This window comes from Lepisma saccharinum, chromosome 17, assembly GCF_977018435.1.
Source record: "Lepisma saccharinum chromosome 17, izLepSacc3.1, whole genome shotgun sequence".
NCBI classification, from domain to species: Eukaryota; Metazoa; Arthropoda; class Insecta; order Zygentoma; family Lepismatidae; genus Lepisma; species Lepisma saccharinum.
Window position 1 is genome coordinate 20,202,009 of NC_139245.1, and position 20,194 is coordinate 20,222,202.

At 37.1% G+C, this 20,194-nt stretch overlaps 2 protein-coding genes across 4 annotated transcripts in view; one reads left to right on the top strand and one right to left on the bottom strand.

The window, feature by feature from the left end:
• LOC146001568 (EF-hand domain-containing family member B-like) overlaps positions 1-14,278 on the bottom strand; it is a 53,742-nt gene extending 39,464 nt beyond the window's left edge. Inside the window, exons 1-3 of the mRNA XM_083139052.1 lie at positions 14,116-14,278; positions 11,930-12,106; positions 6,478-6,658 (exon numbers count right to left, since the gene is read on the bottom strand). Coding sequence (XP_082995178.1) covers positions 6,478-6,658; positions 11,930-12,106; positions 14,116-14,166 — 409 coding nt within the window. The 5' untranslated portion in view covers positions 14,167-14,278. The remainder of the gene's footprint in view (positions 1-6,477; positions 6,659-11,929; positions 12,107-14,115) is intronic.
• A 290-nt stretch (positions 14,279-14,568) lies between these two features.
• Positions 14,569-20,194, top strand: part of Rab5 (RAS oncogene family member Rab5) — a 39,778-nt gene continuing 34,152 nt past the window's right edge. The window contains exon 1 of one of the 3 annotated variants that reach the window (XM_083139055.1): positions 14,569-14,585. The gene's annotated coding sequence lies outside the window, so the exon portion shown is untranslated. Of the gene's footprint in view, positions 14,586-14,711; positions 14,806-14,919; positions 15,034-20,194 lie in introns of those variants that run through there. The other 2 variants (XM_083139053.1, XM_083139054.1) reach the window with 2 other exon arrangements.

Below are 20,194 nucleotides of genomic sequence, written 5' to 3' on the forward strand. Positions count from 1 at the left end.
ATCCAAGAGTGGCAGAAAAAGTGACCTAAAATAGCTTCATTCAATTAATCAATCAAGAAAAATGGTTCATGCAGATCCTGAATTGGCACACACCTCATCTCCAGTTCCATATTATATTAGATACAGGCATACGATAAACACAGCAGAGTGCCAAGTGGAAACAGTGTTTCCATCTCAAGGTGAATATGTCAAGTTAAATACTCTGGAGATTATGAAAAGTGGCATCTCATAGCGAAACTAACTTGCTAGTGAAAGAAACAGATCTGTAGCTAGTCATATAAAGGAGATATTAGCCATAGAATGTCCTGGACGAATATAGTATTTGTTGAACCCATTGGAGATAAGAAGTGGAGAAATCTCTAGGCCACTCATTCATTTTTGTATATAGGAAACCTGGATCAAAGAGGAGATTATGGCCCTCCATCCACCCTCTCTAGGTACTTCCTGTTCTGTAGGAACTAATTCACAGGTCCGCCAAGAGCTATAACCCAGGACAAGTTTTTTTTTTTTATCACCCTTCCACTCCCCCTTTCTGCGAATCTGTTCACAATGGTCGTAATTGGATCTCAGTATGTTAATTTCTTACCTGAGACTTATTTTTAATTTTTTTTTAAAAAAGCAGTGATTAAGTAATTAATTAATACATTTACTTTCAGTGTTTTGAATTATAAATTTTATTGATTTGACAAAACACTAATATATAAAAAAATCACACCAAAAGAAATACAGAAACTACTTACAGTCTGCAAATAGATCTATTGTAACAATGCTTTTGTAGCCTTGATTTGACAAATCTTTATATTACTTCAGCGAAATCTGTTTCCCTGGCAAGCTGCCAGGCGCGTGCCCAGGATTTTCGTAAGGGGGGGGGTTATGAATCTAACACATTTTCCAGTTCACAGGTCAAATTTCTTGTAATAAAGTAGATAATTAATATACTTGGATTTTACCCCAATGAACGCAATCAATGTATTTGCTATGGATGCTTCATGTTTTTATTGCATCATATAAAAGCACCTGCTTGAATATTTCCAAATTATTAATATTTTATATTTAATTGCTCAAATATAATTTTTAAACAAAAAATATGTACACTCAACATTGTAACAACATTAAAGAGATTAAGATTACTTGATGTCTTGAAGACAGTAATAAATAAGGTACCACAGTTCAACAATTTAAATTCTGAAATTTAGGCATCGAGGTTTCTGTGTGAGTTCTGACAGTATGTCGTCACAAGTAACTTTTATATCCCGGTGAATGTTCAGAGCAGCTAACCCATTGAATCTTTCTTCGCAAATGGTATTTCGAAGATAGGTCTTCAAGTGCCTCAAAGTTGAGAATGATTTCTCATTTGATGTTGTTGTTACCGGGATTGTACATAATATGCGCAAACGTGTGTTTACCCAGGGAAATATTACTTCACTGCATATATCAATTGCTTCAAGAGCATTTACTAGACGTCTTTGCATTGCTGCAAGATGACGATACCACAGTTTCATTTCAGTGTGAGCGTCGTCGCCTTGTAATCAAGGTGTCCCGGGTTCAATACCCGGTGGAGGCTAATAGTGGTTCGGATCTCACTTTAAACTTTAGGCCCAGTCCCGATTAGCCTTACTTTGCATAAAGTGGATTTAAAACATCAATTCAATCAACATTGTACTTGTTGTGGAGATGGTTTTGCTAAATACTGTGTACATTTTTGGCATTGTATTTTTATATTATTGGTCAAAACATTTGTTTGACAGTCGACAAACAAATACGAACCGCTTCAGTAATTAACATTTTCTACTACAGTGTCATTAATGTGTCATATTCATTTTCATATTAGGTCTATGGAGAGGAATTTTGTATAATGTTAACGTTATGGAACTGCGAAACCAACTGTTGAAGGGGCCACTCCCCCCTTCCCCTCCGAAGCCCAGTACCGCACCACAGGATCTGTCACTGAGCCCGACAAAATCTTGCCAGACAGTGCTCGAAATGCAAATTCGTAGCCGAAAAGGGAGGGGATGTTTGATCGATTTTGGAAATAGGAGGGGGTACATCCTTGTATGGATCAACATGGAGACAATACAGTAGGTGGAGGATGCTCAATATGAAAATTATTCTAATTGGGGGTATGATTTGTGAAACTTTCTTAACTGAAGGCAGCATCCCCTACTTCGACCACAAAAAAGATGCTTTCAGAAAATGAATTTATTACTGCACACGTATATTACTTATTGTATTTGTTGCGTTTGTACAAGAGAAATATTCAGAAGATTTGTAAGGAATATTTGCAGTTAATAGGATGCCTATCTAGTCTATCCCGTTTCGTAATACAAACTTTATCCCTTTCCTACAAAATAATAAAACTGTCCATGCCAACCGTGATTTTATAATGTGGTTGCATACATATACACTAGCGACATTAGTGCCACTGCTCCGACGCCAGGGTTTCAAATACCTTGGTGGATCTATCGTTTTTCGAGGGTTCGTGAACAAAACAAAAAGTAAATGATTTTAAAGTCCATTTTATATTCAGATACGTTAATCGGGACTGGTCTTAAAGTTTAAATCGGGATACGTACCACTGTGCAATGCACCTTCACAGGGGATCAAACCCAGGACCTCTTTGATTACACCACCATCGGTGAGGCCCCTGAAATCATTGAGGAAACTTGTTCATCATAATGTTCTCTCGCCCTGCGAAAGTTTATTGGTGATATAGGGTGACATCCTACACACGTCTTCCAGACATACACACGCGGGCACACCCCTCCCCTGCACACACACGATTGTATGCTTACAGCACATGCTATGCCCTCCCAGAAAAACAATTCTAAATCCGCCTATGGATATATCTGCTATCAAATAATGAACGTCACTTACCTCGACAGTTCCTTGACATAATTTTGCAACAAGGTTTGCAATATCTTCTGTTATGCCTTCTTGTTGAATATCAAGAGTCTGAAAGTTCGCACGTTTCACTCTCGCAATTCGGATGGAATTCCTCTGAACTTAAATCGACCTTTTCTGACGTTCTATTTGTGGAAGGTGAAGCTTCAACTTCCATTTTTTGTTTCTTTTTGAAATAATCTAATAATGTATTTCTCCTCTTTTTTCTATCCATCTTTAGTTCCACGTCAAAAATCTATTACACACGCAGAAACGTAACACACAACACGACCACTTCGACTTGCTACCTTGCAGACTGCAACTCGCTACAACCCCAGTGAACACCAGGACTTGAGACAAAGATACCGGGCGGTCGAATGTCTGAACCATGCATCCAGCTTGGTCCAGCTCAAATTACGTCACCAGTGTTGACAGCAACCAGTAGTGTCAGTGTCAGTAGTGTTGGCAACTGCTAAATTATTTACGCACAAATTCAAGCGAGATCTTTCACACATGTTACAAGAAAATTCAATAAACTGAAGGCTGGAAATTGGTTGCGAAAAAAATATCTAATTTGTAAAGAGCACAAGAGTAAAACGTATAATATTTTGGCATATTAATTGCTTTTATTTTGTTTATGAAACTGACTGGGCCAGTTGCGCTATATAACGCATCCCTCCCTTCCTCCCGGCATGCTATTGTACAAAACATCGCTTGCCTCCTTCGTAAAACCATGCCTCGCTACTGCCTGCAACAATTATTATTATTATTATAATTATTGATATTTTGAAATAAATATGCATCCAGGTGCGAAATAAGATTTTGACTTACTTTGCCTACTAATTGTAGTGATTCAAATCTCACAGAACTTTGCTCTGCTGGTATAAATGGTATAAGAAGGGGAAATAAAGAAAAGGGAAGTTAGCAGCACTGTCGTAACAGGAAAGGGAGGGTCATTCTCCTAAGGGGAGGAGGGATTCCTTCAGTTCGCATTCCAAGGGTTGCGGCTCTTTTCTTGACCATACTGAGAAGGAAATTCTCCTTCCTTTTCAGTGACTAAGGAATGAATGAATGCTTGTGCATTGCTGTAACTCAACTCCAATATTATCAAAAGTAATTGAAGAAGCAATACATTTCTCATTGCCAAATGTAAACATTTTACAATATTGGCAATTTATGAAATAAAATGTATTTCTGCTTTGAATTTTTTTAAATGACGAAACCAATGGGGGGGGGGTTAACCCCCACCAACCCCCCCCTGGGCACGCCACTGCAAGCTGCACCTCGATAGAAAGAAGGTCAGAGTTACTGAGCTGCTTCTGACCCTTTCTGGATCGATTGAATTCTGTCACAGATACAGGGGGGGGGGAGGGGTGCGGAAAATCCTTATGCTGATGTTCACGTTTTGAAAAGCAAAAGTTGTATTTTTTTCAGTTTGTTGATAAGTTCAAAAGGCAGATTGCTTTGGATATTAGCCACATATATTGTCTTCAGATGCATTATATCTTCAAGATGACCAGACAAAACATTAGAACTATACTCTGACAAAAAGTCTTTGGCCTTTTTAACTATTTCATCACTTGAAAACAAAGAACTTTTCATTGAGTTACTCACATGACATCAACAAACTATAAAAGGCATTAACTCTAAAAACCATTCTTCTTGAGTACATGACATACCACTTGATTGTTGTCTCTCTTAGAAGAACCTTGTTCTTCTCCTTGTTCAGTGCTTAGACCTAAGGTTTCAGTAACAGTTTTAAGTTCTGTTAATATATCAGCCAATCATTTTCTCATGACTCTGAAGACTTCTCTTAAAGTTTTTATGTTTTCAGTTCAATCTTAATGAGCACTTCTTCGCCTGCAACACTTTGTTGTAGTAGTAGGGTTACAGACAGCCTCCTTTTCCTCTTTGCAAAATTTTCTTTAAAAAGTAAATCTTAATAATCTTAAAGTATTTCATGGCTATGATAAGCCTCATAAACATGTATATATACAGAAGGAATAACAAAAGAGAAGAAAAGGTTTTATGAATAATAAATAAAAGACTTTTGTAAGAACATGATTTTATTCTTGTACTAGTATAGAGCACAAAACTTACAGACTGACTACCTTAAGAAAAATAATTCAACTATTACACAGCCTAATCCTGTTTTAGAAACATTATACTTTTAAAGTGCTAAAATATTCATATATCAAATTTTATAACATTACTCAAATATTTTACATACACGACCTCCGTGATTATGGTATACTACAGACAAATTTCCCCAAAATGTTTGATATAATTGAAGGAATTAAATACAATAGCAAGCAGTGCTGTAAAAACTGGCAAACCAGGGTGTAGCACCAGGGCCCACAAGCATTTTTTTTTAAACACTGAAAGAACACGTGTTTCTATTTTGTACTGCAGTTAATCAAATATGAAATTGTAGAAAATCATATGTTGATCGTCTATTAAGTAAAATAGGCTTTTACTAAACACATGCACAGCAAGCAGCTCCAAGATAGAGTCACAGCTTCTACGATCTTTAACGAAATCATTTACAAATATGCAAAATCAAATATTTCCTTAATTGACCTCTGACTGCGGCCTCTGTAGAACATGCTTGTTCAAAACTTAAGTTAATAAAAAAAATTGTCTGCAGATTAGTGCTTCTCAGTAAACATACCATTTTGAACACTGAGCACAGGCAAACGAAACGGCTAAAAGGTTGAACACAGTGTGAATCAGTTTGCTGATTACAAGGAAAGCAAGAAAACTTTTTTAGTTTCTGCAAATAATTATTTTGTGTCGAATTTACTACAGCTACTCATTTCTTGAATCTTGATTGTGTGATATGGGTGCCAGCCACACAATGTGGATTTTCACAGTTTTAGTCTGTTTCTTAACCAAAACAGGGGCTTAAAAAGCACTGTAAATGCTGTTTTGTATTGAATGCATAATTGTAATACCATCCTCCTAGTGCAAGAAATGCTATGGGTGGCATAAAGACTATGGACCCCCAATGCTTTAGTTATACTAGCAGGGAACCCCTGGGCCCCAAACATTTCAGTTACAGCACTGAGAGGAAGTCTCTGAGAACCACATATGGACATGGAAAAACAAAACAAACATTCCTATACATGGAAAGATGAGAACTTGTTGAGGTATGTCATTATTGTGGTAGTCTTCTTAAAGTTTGCAATCTTTAGAGTAACTTTAAATTTTTTAAATAAAAAAAGAGGCTAGAATTTCATGGCAAATGTGATGGTGTGGTTAATTTCAATGTAGCTTTACCCTTTATCGTGCTACAGTGCTGGAACCCAAAATATTGATCATGGTAATGTTAACTGCACTCCCTGGCACTCTGGGTGACATTCATTGAAATCTTTTGCAATAACATGACATGAACAGAACAATCTATACTAAGCTATTGGATTAAAGGTTAAAGCTACATTGAAGTTATCATTTATTTCTATCTCTTCTTTAATCATATCAGTAATGTTAGAATGAAAAATCAACTAATATTAAGGAACTCCATTTATAATATATACCATCTTAAAAACAGAAATGAAGGAAAGCTTTTAAGTATTTTTAAAATTACTGTTTACTCACAACTTATAGATTTCTTTCCAAATGTGGTACCATAAATATCAGTTCCTGCAGGCAATCCTGGCAAAGGATCTCGTGATCTACCAACAGGAACTTTCCAGTATGAAGCATATGATGTATTTTCCAACTCATCCAGTAGAGTTTGAAATGTTGTCTTCTCTGCAGAGTGAAGGAGTTGCCATACCTATATAGCATGGACCTATATTTAGAATGTAATTTGATCTGATTGACAGCAGCACAAAATTCACTTGGCTTGGGGAAAGTGCAGTGTTACTAATGCCCTGCAAAACCTACACCAAATAGCTAAACTCAATAAACCTACTGCATTTGCACTTGCCCCTTTTTTGTATACCTGTTTGAGGAAAATACTTTATCACTGGATATTATAATTAATTTACAGTATTTCAAATATAAAGTAACACGTAGGTCTACTTTCAACAAATAACTTACCTAATCTGACTAGGAAAGAATAAATTTTAATCTTCTTCGCCACACACCGTAAGGAAGCAAGAACCAAGTCGTCTAACTCAGAACAGAGAAAATTTCCAGAAATGAAGGTAATCAAAAACTGCGTATCGCTGTATAAGACGCATCTATTACTAAAGGAAAGAAGTGCATCTTATATGCCGGCAAACACAGTACATGTGCACAATTGTTTGTTAACTCGATTATGTTGGATGATTTGGGTAGAATGAGCAGCTGATGTGGTCTGTGCCTCAGCATGATTCCAAGTCTTTGCAAGACTTGATTGAGGTTTAATTATATATCTTTATGGACGTGATTTACGTGTAAAAATGGATTGAACATGACATGTAAAATACATACAATGGACAGGGTATAATAAAAAAATGCATGTTTATCATGATTTAATGTGGAAAAAAAGCATTATTTACAACAAATCTACATTGCCAAGAAAAGAAATAGGTACTTAGTTCTGAGTGCTGTACTGAACACCTACAGGAACTACTATTGAGAAAGAATTTTATAAAATATTATGCAGACAACAAAGTAGCACACAAAACATAGCTCAACATTCCTTAAAGTGGGGGGTGACCCTCCATGTTAATATTTTACAGAGATTATTTTATCCAGATAAAATTTTCAGTAAGATTATTTGTAAATAAAATTTTGTTTTGAAGCTCTTTTTACACATGTATGCCAATTTTATTGGTTTGAGTTTTTGGTGGAATTGGAATAAACTGTCCCCAAATGATTCTCCGAAATGTACAAGACATTAAAGTAACAGCATAGTGTTATGCTTAATTATAAAAGGCTATCTTGGTATCCAGACGTGCTGAACTAGGAAAAGATAGAAGAATAAATGTCACAGTGCTCCTTGAAAAATTCTGCCACCTATTAAACAAGTACCATTGTTAGTTTGCTACAAGAACTTCTAAATGCTACAAAAACTCGTTTTGGTAAGTAGCTTCTTGTGTAAATATGAAGAAATCCATTGGGACGCTATCGAAGTTTTACCGCTTATTCTTACCACCTATCAATTTCGGACAACCACCACCTGAGATAAAAATTGTCATAAGAAATACGCAGCATGGGGGAAAAGGTACCTTTGCTTCAAATACACAAAGTATTTACTAAATTGGTAAAAAAAATATACTACCAATGTTCATAAAACATGTACCAGTTAAGAATAGTACAAAATCTAATGTTCTTTAAACAGCGCCACCACTGAAGACACAAATTATTTTGATATCCTTGTTAACCTTTCTACGGAATAAAAATACAAAGCAAGTTCCACATTAAAATTTTCTGTACTGAATGATTTTATTCTTCTCCAATATGATGAGAATAGATCTGACAGATACTTGTTTGTGTTAAATTGAAGTAATTTTTTATTTATCTGTCAAGAAAGATACAGAAATATTCCTTAATAATTCAATAGTTCAATTGGAACTCCAAGGGAACATGAAAAAATTAGAATCATCCAAAATTCAAATAGAAAAAACAATTATCATCCAAGATGTTTTTAAGGGGAATAAACTTCTGTTCGATTTACTGAGTAAAGGTATTTTCTTTCATCGTGGAATATATCTGACCGGGAAATCATGTATTTTTCAAGAGAAATAACTCACTGACGCACAATTGCCATTGCTTTCGCTAAGTGAACTGCATGCTGCGTACGTTTGATGACGTAAGCCCCTGTCAGTGTTTCCAACCCCTTTTTTTTCACTATGCTTCAGTGGCGTGAGGTGACACTTAGACCAGGGTATGCAACATGGGTGCACTGAAGGGAGGGGTTAGAGGGGTCAGCCCCCCCCCAGTCCATCGTGTTATACAGAAAATTACTTTTTTCAAAATTTTGTAATCAAAAATATATCATCCTTGCATCATTTTCAAATAACAGGAATCACTTTTTGGAACGGCACAGCAGCATTTATTACTCCTTGCACCCTTTTGTAAGACCTTCGTTCATCCCACACAAAAGTTGTTGCTTGAGAATAAAGAATCACACCATATTTTTTTTTTTTACGAGGAACATGTCCTGAAGATTAAGGGGAGCAGAAGTTATTTAAAGCTTGCTTTGTGCACACGGAAACTAATTGAACCTAGTTTAAAATAGGATGTCAATTATTGAAGCATTAACGAGGAAACTAAGGAATCTCCGATATAATCTTAAATGCTACCAGAGAGATCCAAATGTAACAAGGTAAGATATATGTATGATCTTTTATATTTATATTCGCAAATATATTCTGATGTAGCTACATACAGTCCAACAATTGACTATGATTAATTCCTTCATGCAGCGCAATGAACATTGAACGCGAACGAACTGGCATAGTGAATTTTCGTGCTTTCGTATAGCATGTGATAAATTTGATAAATGTCAGTATCCTCAGCATCCTCTACTATTTGACACACCTTTCTCAGAGGAAACCAACGAACAAGGCCAACAATAAAGTTTCCGCTTTTTCTACTGCCAGTCAACTGTATAGTTCTATTTTTTTTCTTCTGAAAATGCGTAACATACTGCTTACCATCATTCATAACTCCTGCTTGAAACAAGTCCTGCAAATCAGGAATACACACACCTACCATTTCGGATTGTTTGCACTTTTATTATTATTATGCCAAAAATACCATCTCCAGAGTGTCATCAATCAGTGGCGGCTGGCCAAGTGCAGATGTTTTCACCTAATTTTCAAATTAATATTGACATTTTTCATTTGCTTGTTAAATTAAACTATTTCCCAGCATAACACACACGATAATACTCAAATAATACGACGCTCGGCGCTACGCAGGTGAAGAGTTCGTCGTAGCATAAACAAACCAAGAGCAGATGCCGCCAGGTTGCGGAAGACTTTAGCCGGTTGTCATGGCAACGGTAACGTCACCTAGCGTTGGAATTGAACGGGTGTCGCCATCTAGGTGCAGCAGTTCTCTCGTCGACAGAAAACATTGCATCCAGTGGTTGTGGCAAAATCTTGTTCCGTGTGTGTGTGTTTCGCGTTTCCTATTGTGTGTTGTGCTCATGTGTTGAGCTGTGGTTTGTACAATGAACCCAGTAAATGACTTAGTATGTAATTTGTTGCAGACACCATTTTCCAGATGGACGGATGAAGACAAGAAAGACGTTTTAAATTGTGGGGGGCCCACTGACACTTACTATTTGTTTTTCATTGCCTATAAATGTACTTCTTCACCTGTTATTTTAGGCACAAGCCGCTACTGTCATCAATATCTCCCGAATCCTCTCCCCCCTCCCCATTCACTAAACCAACAAACAAGCAAATAATATGAACGAAACACTTTCTCCAAATTTCACACCACAGAAGAAAGCAAAAGTCAACCTCCCATGGTAACAAACAAGTGTCTGCCGCCCCGAAAACAGCACGTTCTTGTGGATGAATGGCTCGGAGTTGCCAGTCGATGAAATATTTTGTAGAAAAAAGATAATAAAGCTCACGAGAAAAATGCGTCAGCATACATTGGTATTCATCCCAGCACAGTTCAAAAGCTAAAAAAGAAATGTTGAGCACAATATACCATCCATATATACCACATTTTTAAATGTCTTGGAGGGGAGGGGGCTCACTATCGAATCCCATAGTAGCATTGTGTTTACTTATGTTTTTTGTTGTTCTATTCATTCATATTGTCGGGTCAACAGTCAACTCAACACCCATCCTAATCAACTTATAGGCTGAAATGCAAACGAACTTAAATAAAATGTTGATCTCTGGAATGGGATAAACAGATACTCTTGTACTCTGAGTATTGTGTGAAACTTGCAAATTGTTCACATAATTTCCCCCTAAGACAGTGACGACGCCAAGAGAAAGGTTCACGTGTAAAACTCAATCCTCTGTCGGTCAGTTCATTCTGCTATCCTCGCCTCCCTAATGCAAAAACCTTGCTAGTGCAATAGTTTACGCGTATATTCTACCACAAAATATCCTTACCCTCCTCTTTTTTTATTGCAATCGAGCACAGTGATCTATCTACGCGTGACTGCTAAATGTGAGTAAGCTAAACATTCCAGAAATAAATATATGTTGACTACTGCCAACACTGCAAACGCTGCCAAAATCCTTGGTACCCTGGCTTCCCAGACCTCTGTGCTTTGAACAGGGAAACGCAGGATGAGGCGAGCGTGGGCAGACCCAAACATATGGTTGAGGCTGATCTGAGCCAATTGGGTTGCCTTCCGAAATTCTAGGGTACTCAAGAGAAGCGGCTGTGTTTGCTCGTGGAAATCGGCAGAAACGCAGATCGGGTGGGTCGCCAAAGGCACATCGGGATCGTTTGGGACTGCTTCCAGGAAGGCCAGATGGTGCAGACGACACAAGGTGTTCATGCGGAAATCTGAATTCCTTGCAGTGGAAGTTCGGAACGATAATTGTCAAATTTTCATGTTCAGGGAAGGCGAATACAATATTTATTATTTTCTTATTGTGTTGTGGGTACGCATTGCGTACCTTGCGTACCCAGAATGCAAGCTGCTGCTATACTTGCCTAACCGAACCAAACCTAACCTAACCATATCGGAAATGGTTCGTGGGGCTATCCGTGAATTCTTAGTGGGCTATCCATCAGCTACCGTGCATAATGGTTCGTGGGGCTATCCGTCAGCTACCCGTGCATAATGTAAAATTTTCACATGTGACGAACACGATAGTAGGTATTTTTCGGTGAAGAAGGTTGGAAACACTGCATACCCACAACTTGAGTCAAAATGTGCCTGCCATAACGTGTGTTACGGAAGCGAAGAAAGGAATAAAAAAATCACTCTGTATGTGAAAAATGGTCTTTGTTTTCATGTAAAAAGCATAATAGCACCTTGAACTATGTTCTGCAATACACAATTGGTAAGTATGAACCATGCGAAACACAAAATATCCGATTTTAATGTGTCTCCGATATACCGAACTTTTACCAAAGAGTCCACTGTATATAAACTAACACAAATATGCAAAATTGGTTTTATTATTACCTCTGTCTTCATTGGATATATTACAGGATCAGTTCTAACACAGTCCTTGTTGCAATAATCAGTAAACGCACTGATGGCATCATCAATTGTTATAGGGTAATTAAGGCAATCTTTCACTGTTGTTTGTTTCTCCAGAAAAGGAACAAGAGCAGCCAATTCTCCTGTTGTGAGACCAGCCTTGAACGAGAGACATATCATTGCATGTGTTGAAAAGTTTATATATTATTGTGATTATTGCTAATTTTAAATTTAATTCTATTCAGCAGTTTGATGAGAAGTAAAAAGAAAATAATTAGGAAACTGCATTCCTGTTCAGGGAAATTGCTGCCGTGTCTCAGAGCAAGATAAAAGAGTGCTGGGCGCGGCTCGGCATAACAGCAGTACATGCAATGTCAGTTGCAGACATGGCGCCGTAGACAATAGAGTATTGTGTATTCGCATATGACAATTTCGTGAAGTGGCGAATGGACCCATGATAGTGTAGCAGCATCGAAAGAGCCACTGTCTTTCAATAAGCGACTCACCACTTTTCACGAAACTGTTGTATGTGAATACACAATGCTCTAATGACTACAGTGCCATGACTGCAACTGACATTGCAATACTGCTGTTATGTCGAGCCAAGCCAAGCCAAGTCGATATGAACCGAGCCGGAAATGGCAAGGCCGAGAGAGTTCAATGCCACCCTACTTCCATCTCTACACCCTCCCCTTCTTCAAATTCTTCATTTGAAAACCATCCGTTTCCCATGACGCACCCTTTATAATCGTTCATTATGTCACTTCGGTTATGCTATAACTTAGAAATTTATTTTTTTGTAAAACATATGCAATTTTACATGCTAATTTCGGTAACACTTTACTATACCGGAGACGGATTTCTTCAAATTTACAGGAGAAAGTACTTACGCAAATCATTTTCTGTAGCGTTGTTTATGTTCGGGAATGTAGTTTTGATCCATTTTAATGCGAATGCATGTGGTTTTCTACGAAAATCTATTTCCGACGTGCTGCCGCTGCCGCCATTTGCTTTCTGCACGAGAGCACAATACGCTCTCGTATTGTCCGTATATGATAAATTGAACGAAAGGAGTGCTAATGGAACCTAACCTAACCTAGTAGGCATACCTCGTCCCCGTAATGGTTCATGGGGCTATCGTGAATTTTTGGGCTAACGTCAATGGTTTTTGGAGCTACCCTTGGATGGTTTGTTGGAAATAAGGAACAACAGTAAGTACTCGTTAATGTAAGAAATAGGCATTATTTTCGTTAGAAATTCATTATTTCACCTAAAGTGTTCCGCAATGCAGAATAGTACGTTAGCAATGTAAAAAATTGCGAAATAAATCATTGATAGGTGTCTCCAGTATAGTAAAGTAGTACCCTAATTTCAATGTATATGCAAAAGTCAGGATATAATATAAAGTAACTACGGTCTAACTAATTCTTAATGGTACAGGAATGTAAAGAATATATGATCATACATTGTGTCACTTCTATGCTGCTATGTTAATAACCAAGATGATTGTATTTTATTGTAACCAAAATTACATCACTATTTGTAGCATACAAGCCACTGTAACTGTGTCAAAGGAAAGCAAATAAATGAAATTAAATCCAGTCCTTAGGCAATTATCCCTATTTTCATATTATTTGTAACCAGAGGTTATAATATCTGGGATCTCATGAATTTGTAATAAAGTGTATGAATATTTAGTATACAAGGAAAGATGACAAAAGCTGGATTGTACTACGAACGATGGTTAATGCATATTAGTAGGAATAGCCTCTATTGTTCATCAGAACTTCTTAAAAACACAAGTGTAGGCCTAAATTTGTTTAAAATTAATGCTTAAGAGTGAGGCAAATTGCAGACGCACATGAGTACAGAAAACTATGCTCTGGAAGAATGATCAGGTATCCTACAAAAAAAAAACCTTAAATAGTAATTTCGAAATGTTTGGTAAACGCAAAATGTTTATTTTGTGCATTAATAATTACCTAACACATTTCGTAAATTTGCCATGGTTTATATAATGTACATTGTAATGCATGGTGAAGAACTTATTTTTACTTTTCCGAAATCGAATACGATTTTAAAGAGAACATCAAAATAGCGCAAGAAAAGAAAATATGTAGGTAGTCAATTTTAGATCTACCCAGATGGAATAACATATTTCAACTTACTGTCCTGACACCTGGAAGTCTGTCCACGTATTTCCCAGTATTTGCATTCATACTTGATATTGATAAGTACCCAAATTAACCCTGATCATACATGTAAGGTACAGAAAGCCAAAAGTTGGTAAATATTTAAAATCAAATTAATATAATGACAGAATGTTTACCAGTCAGCTGATCGTTGCTATGCAACCAATTACCCTTTTGTCGGATGAAAATTTGTCTAATAGAATACAAAATACTTTGAGAAAAAAACATATTTATTTTTATTTATCCAACCGTTTGTGAAATATATATGTATATGCAGAATATATTTTTCGTCGTAATAAATAGCAGACCAAAATTGAGAAATTTTGTGACGTAATATACGGGGTTTTCCTTAATGAAAACATGGATAACAGCACCGTGACGTAAGTTCCTGTATAGTCCGAGAAATAGTTCCTACGTAAGCAATATCGAAAAAATAGCATACTAAAGTACGTTTTCTTGATGTTGAAACAAAAATTTTGACTTTTAAAGGTTAATTATATTTGTATTGAACGTTTTAAATTAATGAAATGACAACGATTGTTGTTTTACAGAAGGCGTAAGAATATTGACCTTAGAAGTAGTGTGACTTCACCGGAGGGTGGTGCGCGTTACTGTGACCTGGTGTTACTAATACATTTATTTAAGCTGTGCAAGTAATATTACTAGGTAAATAATAAGAATAATGATGTTATTGTTTTCTGCAAAGTATCTGTACATATTATATGTACGAGTCACTTAAGTGCAAGAAGTGTCGTTTGAAAACTGTGGGTTGTTATGGTCGAAGTGATGGGAGGTTGTTCGACTTTCTGCCACAAAAATTAATGCTGCTTTCTAGCACAATAGGGTGAATATTGCGCTGTGAAATTGCGTTGATAGCTTGGAAGTGACTGCCAGGTTTGCTGCTTACTCCTTGCATGCTGCATGTGCTTTATACATTTGTAGAGGAGAATTTGAAGTATTATATATTCCCGTTGTCAGACTTGTGTTGGCATTAACGAAAGAAATGCATCTAAACAAGAGGCCTAGTTTAGGCTCGTGATTTTGTTTAACGTACTGGTGAATACCTCTTCGGTAAATTGCCTGCTGGTTGTATGATTTGAGATTAAAGTGTGTGGTACAAGCGGAATTTGAGGAATATAAATCGTATCTTGTAATTATATTATTCGTCGATCACGCGACTGCAAATTCTTGTACGTATCAGCATGTATTGGTGCATATCTCGATACACGATACACAAAATTCAGTGCCTTTAGACGGTAGTATGTGGTACTTTCTTAGGTATGTCTTTGTGATGCCTCTTTTTGCCTCGTCATGCTTTGATTGGTACTTTATGAAGGAAAATTACTGCGTGTTAAATAATTTGGAATTAGCAAATATCTGTAGTAATGTCGTTTTTTGTTTGTAATATTGGTTATGTTAAGTTTGAGTAAAAGAAAGAAAAGAGATACTGCTTGGGTGGGAGTGGATTGTCAAAGGGAATAAAATCATATTGTACAAATAACGTAAGTCGTTTTGCTCAGGGTACAGTAAGTTTTCAGAAGCAAGATAAGTAAGTCTATTAATGGTGACATTTTAATCTATTAGGGTCACCCAGGGTAAATATTGGACAAAAATCAAACTTTTACCATAGCTCCCACATTTAGGCCTATGTACTTTTCTAGCCAATAATTTTTTTGGTAATGACTATTTGATATATCCGTTTGGTACCATTATTGAAATTTACTAATTCCTTTCAGGATTAGAAAAAAATACTGTCCAAAATTTACCCTGCGCATGGGGTAATTGTTGGACACAGCGAGGTAAATATTGGACAGTAGTTTTCAGTCTGCTCTGCACAGTACAGAGATGAGCTGCAGGGGGTAAATGATAAACAATGGTGGGTACTATAGGTGCTGTGTGTGGGGTAATTATTGAACCCACATGATTTCTGTAAAAAATGTAGAACAGTGAAATGTTGTAAAAAGTAGCAAAACTTCTAATTTGTCGGGGAACCTTTTAATAATTTCTGCTTTGTTCAAGTACAAACATTGCAGAGATGGTGTTTTTTAATCACACAAACTATATAACAAGTAAATTTAAGCATATTGAGGTGCTGTCTGTCACCAAACTAACTGAACTGATTAGAACTAAACACAGTTATAGCTAAAAACTAAATACATAACTTTTCAAAACTTTAGACATTTTTTTTGTTATAGTAGACCTACAAACATTGCACAAATGTATTTTAATCAAACACACTGCAACAAAGCATATTGAGATGCTATAGGCTTACACTGGTTGTCACTTTCCACATCATCTGCAATAATTACACAATCAGACTGTGGAGTACGGAATATTTTGTTCCTGAGTCTAGAGATACTTTGAAACATTGACCTTACTTCATCATTACAAGTTATTTGAAATGGATTAACTGATACAGTTTGCACAGGACCACAAAGTACATCAGGGCTTGAAATTTCAAGTTTGAAATCAGTCGCCGGACTAAAATCTTTTGTCGCCATTATTTTATATTGATAAATAATAAAAATATGAGCAATTATTAAAAAGTTAGGAATTAATGTTTGGGTAGCGCTGTCGTTCTGCACTGAAGTACGACTTATCAATCACAGCTGCTGGGTCAAACTCTGACAGGGAGGAGGGGGGGGGGGTCTGTTTACGAAAACTCTGAGCAAATCATCTAGTGTCTCAGTCTTCAGAGTTTTCCTGTAAGTAGTCTTGAGTCTGTTGTGACAGCTGAAACCTCCCTCACACGAGGCTGTGCTCATTGGTAGAACAGCACAAAATGTCTAAATATGGAGCAAAGTGGAGAATCTTGCTGAACACTCCGCACTGTGGATCGGCACTGTGGATCTTCTCCAGCGTCTGATTTAAAGCTGGAGAAGGAAACAAAAGTTTGTATTCTGTCCACTCTGCTGACAGAACATCCATTTTCTCATTATAAAGGCTCGGGTTCAAGTATATGTAGAGCTTCTTTATTTCTTCCGAAACTGAAGAATATTTTCTTTGGGAGGTCAACCCAAGGTGTCGAAAACATGCAGAGATGCAATCGCATCTGTTGACATAGACGGCAATGTTTCTGTGATGTACACCTTCACATTGTTAATTAAGTTTCCTCTAAATGTCTGAAACTCTTGCACATCCCTGATCTTCCCTGAAATGGATACATGGTCCAAGAAATCTTGTTCGCTTGGTCCAACATTAGATTCCAGGTCAGCCAAAACTGAAATACAGCGTTTGATTCTTATTTTCAGAGATGAAATCAAAAGATTCTTATTTTGTAGTGCCACGCTTAAAGGGTTCAATTTCCCGTAGAAATCCAAAAGGAAGTACAGAAGCTTAACAAATTTAAATTGTTTCAAACTTTTCAGCAAATCCTTAGCTTTAGCGCCATCATTGTATTTTCTATGGGCCACCTGTTCAAAATGGGTCACAACAGCTTTCCATGATTGCAAGAGAACTCTTATTGCACGTTCTTTGCTGGCTAACCATCTAATAGTATGGATATCACTCAGTTTTAGAATTTCTTCTATAACTTCTGCTGTTTCTCTCAAGGGTGAACTCTTGAGGCGTTTTTGACACACATTTGAAACAACGAAATTTTAGCCTCCAGCCCAAAACGTTTGGTCGCCAATGGCGACCTGGCGACTGGAAATTTCGCACTCTGAAGTACATAGTGTTTTCACAATTTCAATGTGTGGTTGCGCTGGCCACGAGTACCTGTTGTCTCCAAACCATTTGAGAAATTTGATCTGAATGCTAAGTAATTTGTTAGGTTTCTTCTTCATCTTCATAAAACATATGTTGTACTTTTCCATAATAGTAGTACACAGCATATATACCATCTTCTTCAATATGTTCAAGCACACACTGAATGTGAAGTTTCAGTTGTCGAACACTTAGTGGTGTATGTTTCCCATATTGTGCCAGTACACTGGTTTCACAGGGTGGCGACAGACCTGGAAAACCGGGAAAAGTCAGGGAATTTGAGGTGTCAAAAAAAGTCAGGGAAATGTCAGGGAATTTTGTCTTCATTGACTTTTTTAATTTTTTTTATTTAAAGATATCGTTATGGAACTCTGCACGGGAACAGAAAATTGTTATAAGTCGGGCACTATGGGAGCAATCTACTTCGGATAAGTTTTGTTTTGCAGCTAAAACATAAGCGCATGCAACCGTGTACAATTCAGAACCGAGGAAGGGGGTTTGGGGGGCTCGACCCCCGAATTTCAATAGAAAAAAAAATCTGAAGTTTGCCCCCCCCTCTGCTCCCACTATTTTTTTGGAGAAGGCGCAAACTTTAGTATTCTTTTCAAAGAATGGACATTTATCAAGAGAATGAAACATGTTTCATGTTCGTGGGTGCCATACAAGTTGAATAATAAGCCAAAATGTGATTTTTTTAAATGAAAAATATGTAATTTACATTTTTGGAGGAAAATTGTTATAACTCGGGCACTATGGGAGAAATCTACTTCGGATAAGTTTTGTTTTGCAGCTAAAACATCATAGCATGCAACCGTGTACAATTCAGAACGCCGAACCGAGGAAGGGGGTTTGGGGGGCGCGACCCCCGAATTTCAATAGAAAAAACAAAAATCTCCTGCTATTTTGGGTATAAGGCGCAAACCTTAGTATTCTCTTCAAAGAATGGACGTTTCCAAAGAGAATGAAACATGTTTCATGTTCTTGGGTGCCATAAGCCAAAATGTGAAACACTGTTTTTTTTACTAAAAATAGATAATTTGCATATTGCTCAGAAAATTGTTATAACTCTGGCACTATGGGAGCAATCTACTTCAGATAAGTTTTGTTTTTCAGCTAAAGCATCATAGCATGCAACCGTGTACAATTCAGAACGCCGAACTTAGGAAGGGGGGGGGGTTGGGGGGCGCGACCCCCGAATTTTAATTAAAAACTATAAAAATCTGGAGTTTGCCCCCTCTTCTCCCGCTATTTGGGATGAAGGCGCGAAGTTTAGTATTCTTTTCAAAGAATGGACATTTCTCAAGAGAATGAAACATGTTTCATGTTCTTGACTGCTATACAAGTTGAATAATAAGCCAAAATGTGATTATTTTTTTTTACGAAAAATAGGTAATTTGCATTTTTGGAGGAAAATTGTTATAACTCGGGCACTATGGGAGCAATCTACTTCGGATAAGTTTTGTTTTACAGATAAAACATCAGAGCATGCAACCGTGTACAATTCAGAATGCCGAACGGAGGAAGGGGGTTTTGAGGGCACGACCACCGAATTTCAATGAAAAAAACATAAAAATCGGAGGTTTGCCCCCTCTTCTCCCGCTATTTTAGTGAAAAGGCGCAAACCTTAGTATTCTCTTCAAAGAATGGTCGTTTCCAAAGAGATTGAAACATATTTCATGTTCCTGGGTGTCATACAAATTGAATAATGAGCCAAAATGTGAAACTCTGTTCGGAAATGTGGCATGGATATGTTGCTGAAAGGGGGGAGGTTGGTCATCAATATGAATTTCCCAGGCTTGCTCCAGACCTGTGTCAGAGTTTCCACTCAAACATAAGAGTATGAACGTCCAAAAAGCACATTCATTTCGTAATCAGCACCATTATACCATATGGTATCATCAGGCCAGTACGACCTTACTCTGATGATAACATATAGTATCATTGGGGGAGTAAAGGTTAAGCCTCTAAATATTACGTGCAAAATGCATTGAATTATTATTTTTTCTTGTCCATATGGGAGTAGTAAGGGGACTTGTCACGTAGTAAAGCATTTTGTTGGGCAAACTGAAGGAACATGGAAACAAATAGGTTCCTTTGATACATACGATTTTTGTTGAATATCGCCACCTGACAAAGTATCTCACTACAACATGCGACAGAAATTGCATGGACTGCAAATATGCTGCTGGAATTTTATTACTCTTCTGGCTCACTTCACCTTATTTAATGTAGCAGGTGCTTATGTAGGTCTTCTTTCATCATCCTGACGTGTTACTGGTTTTGCACAAGTTAACATTCGTTTACAATGACATTGCACTATTCTTAGATATCAAGAAGAATTCAACCAAAC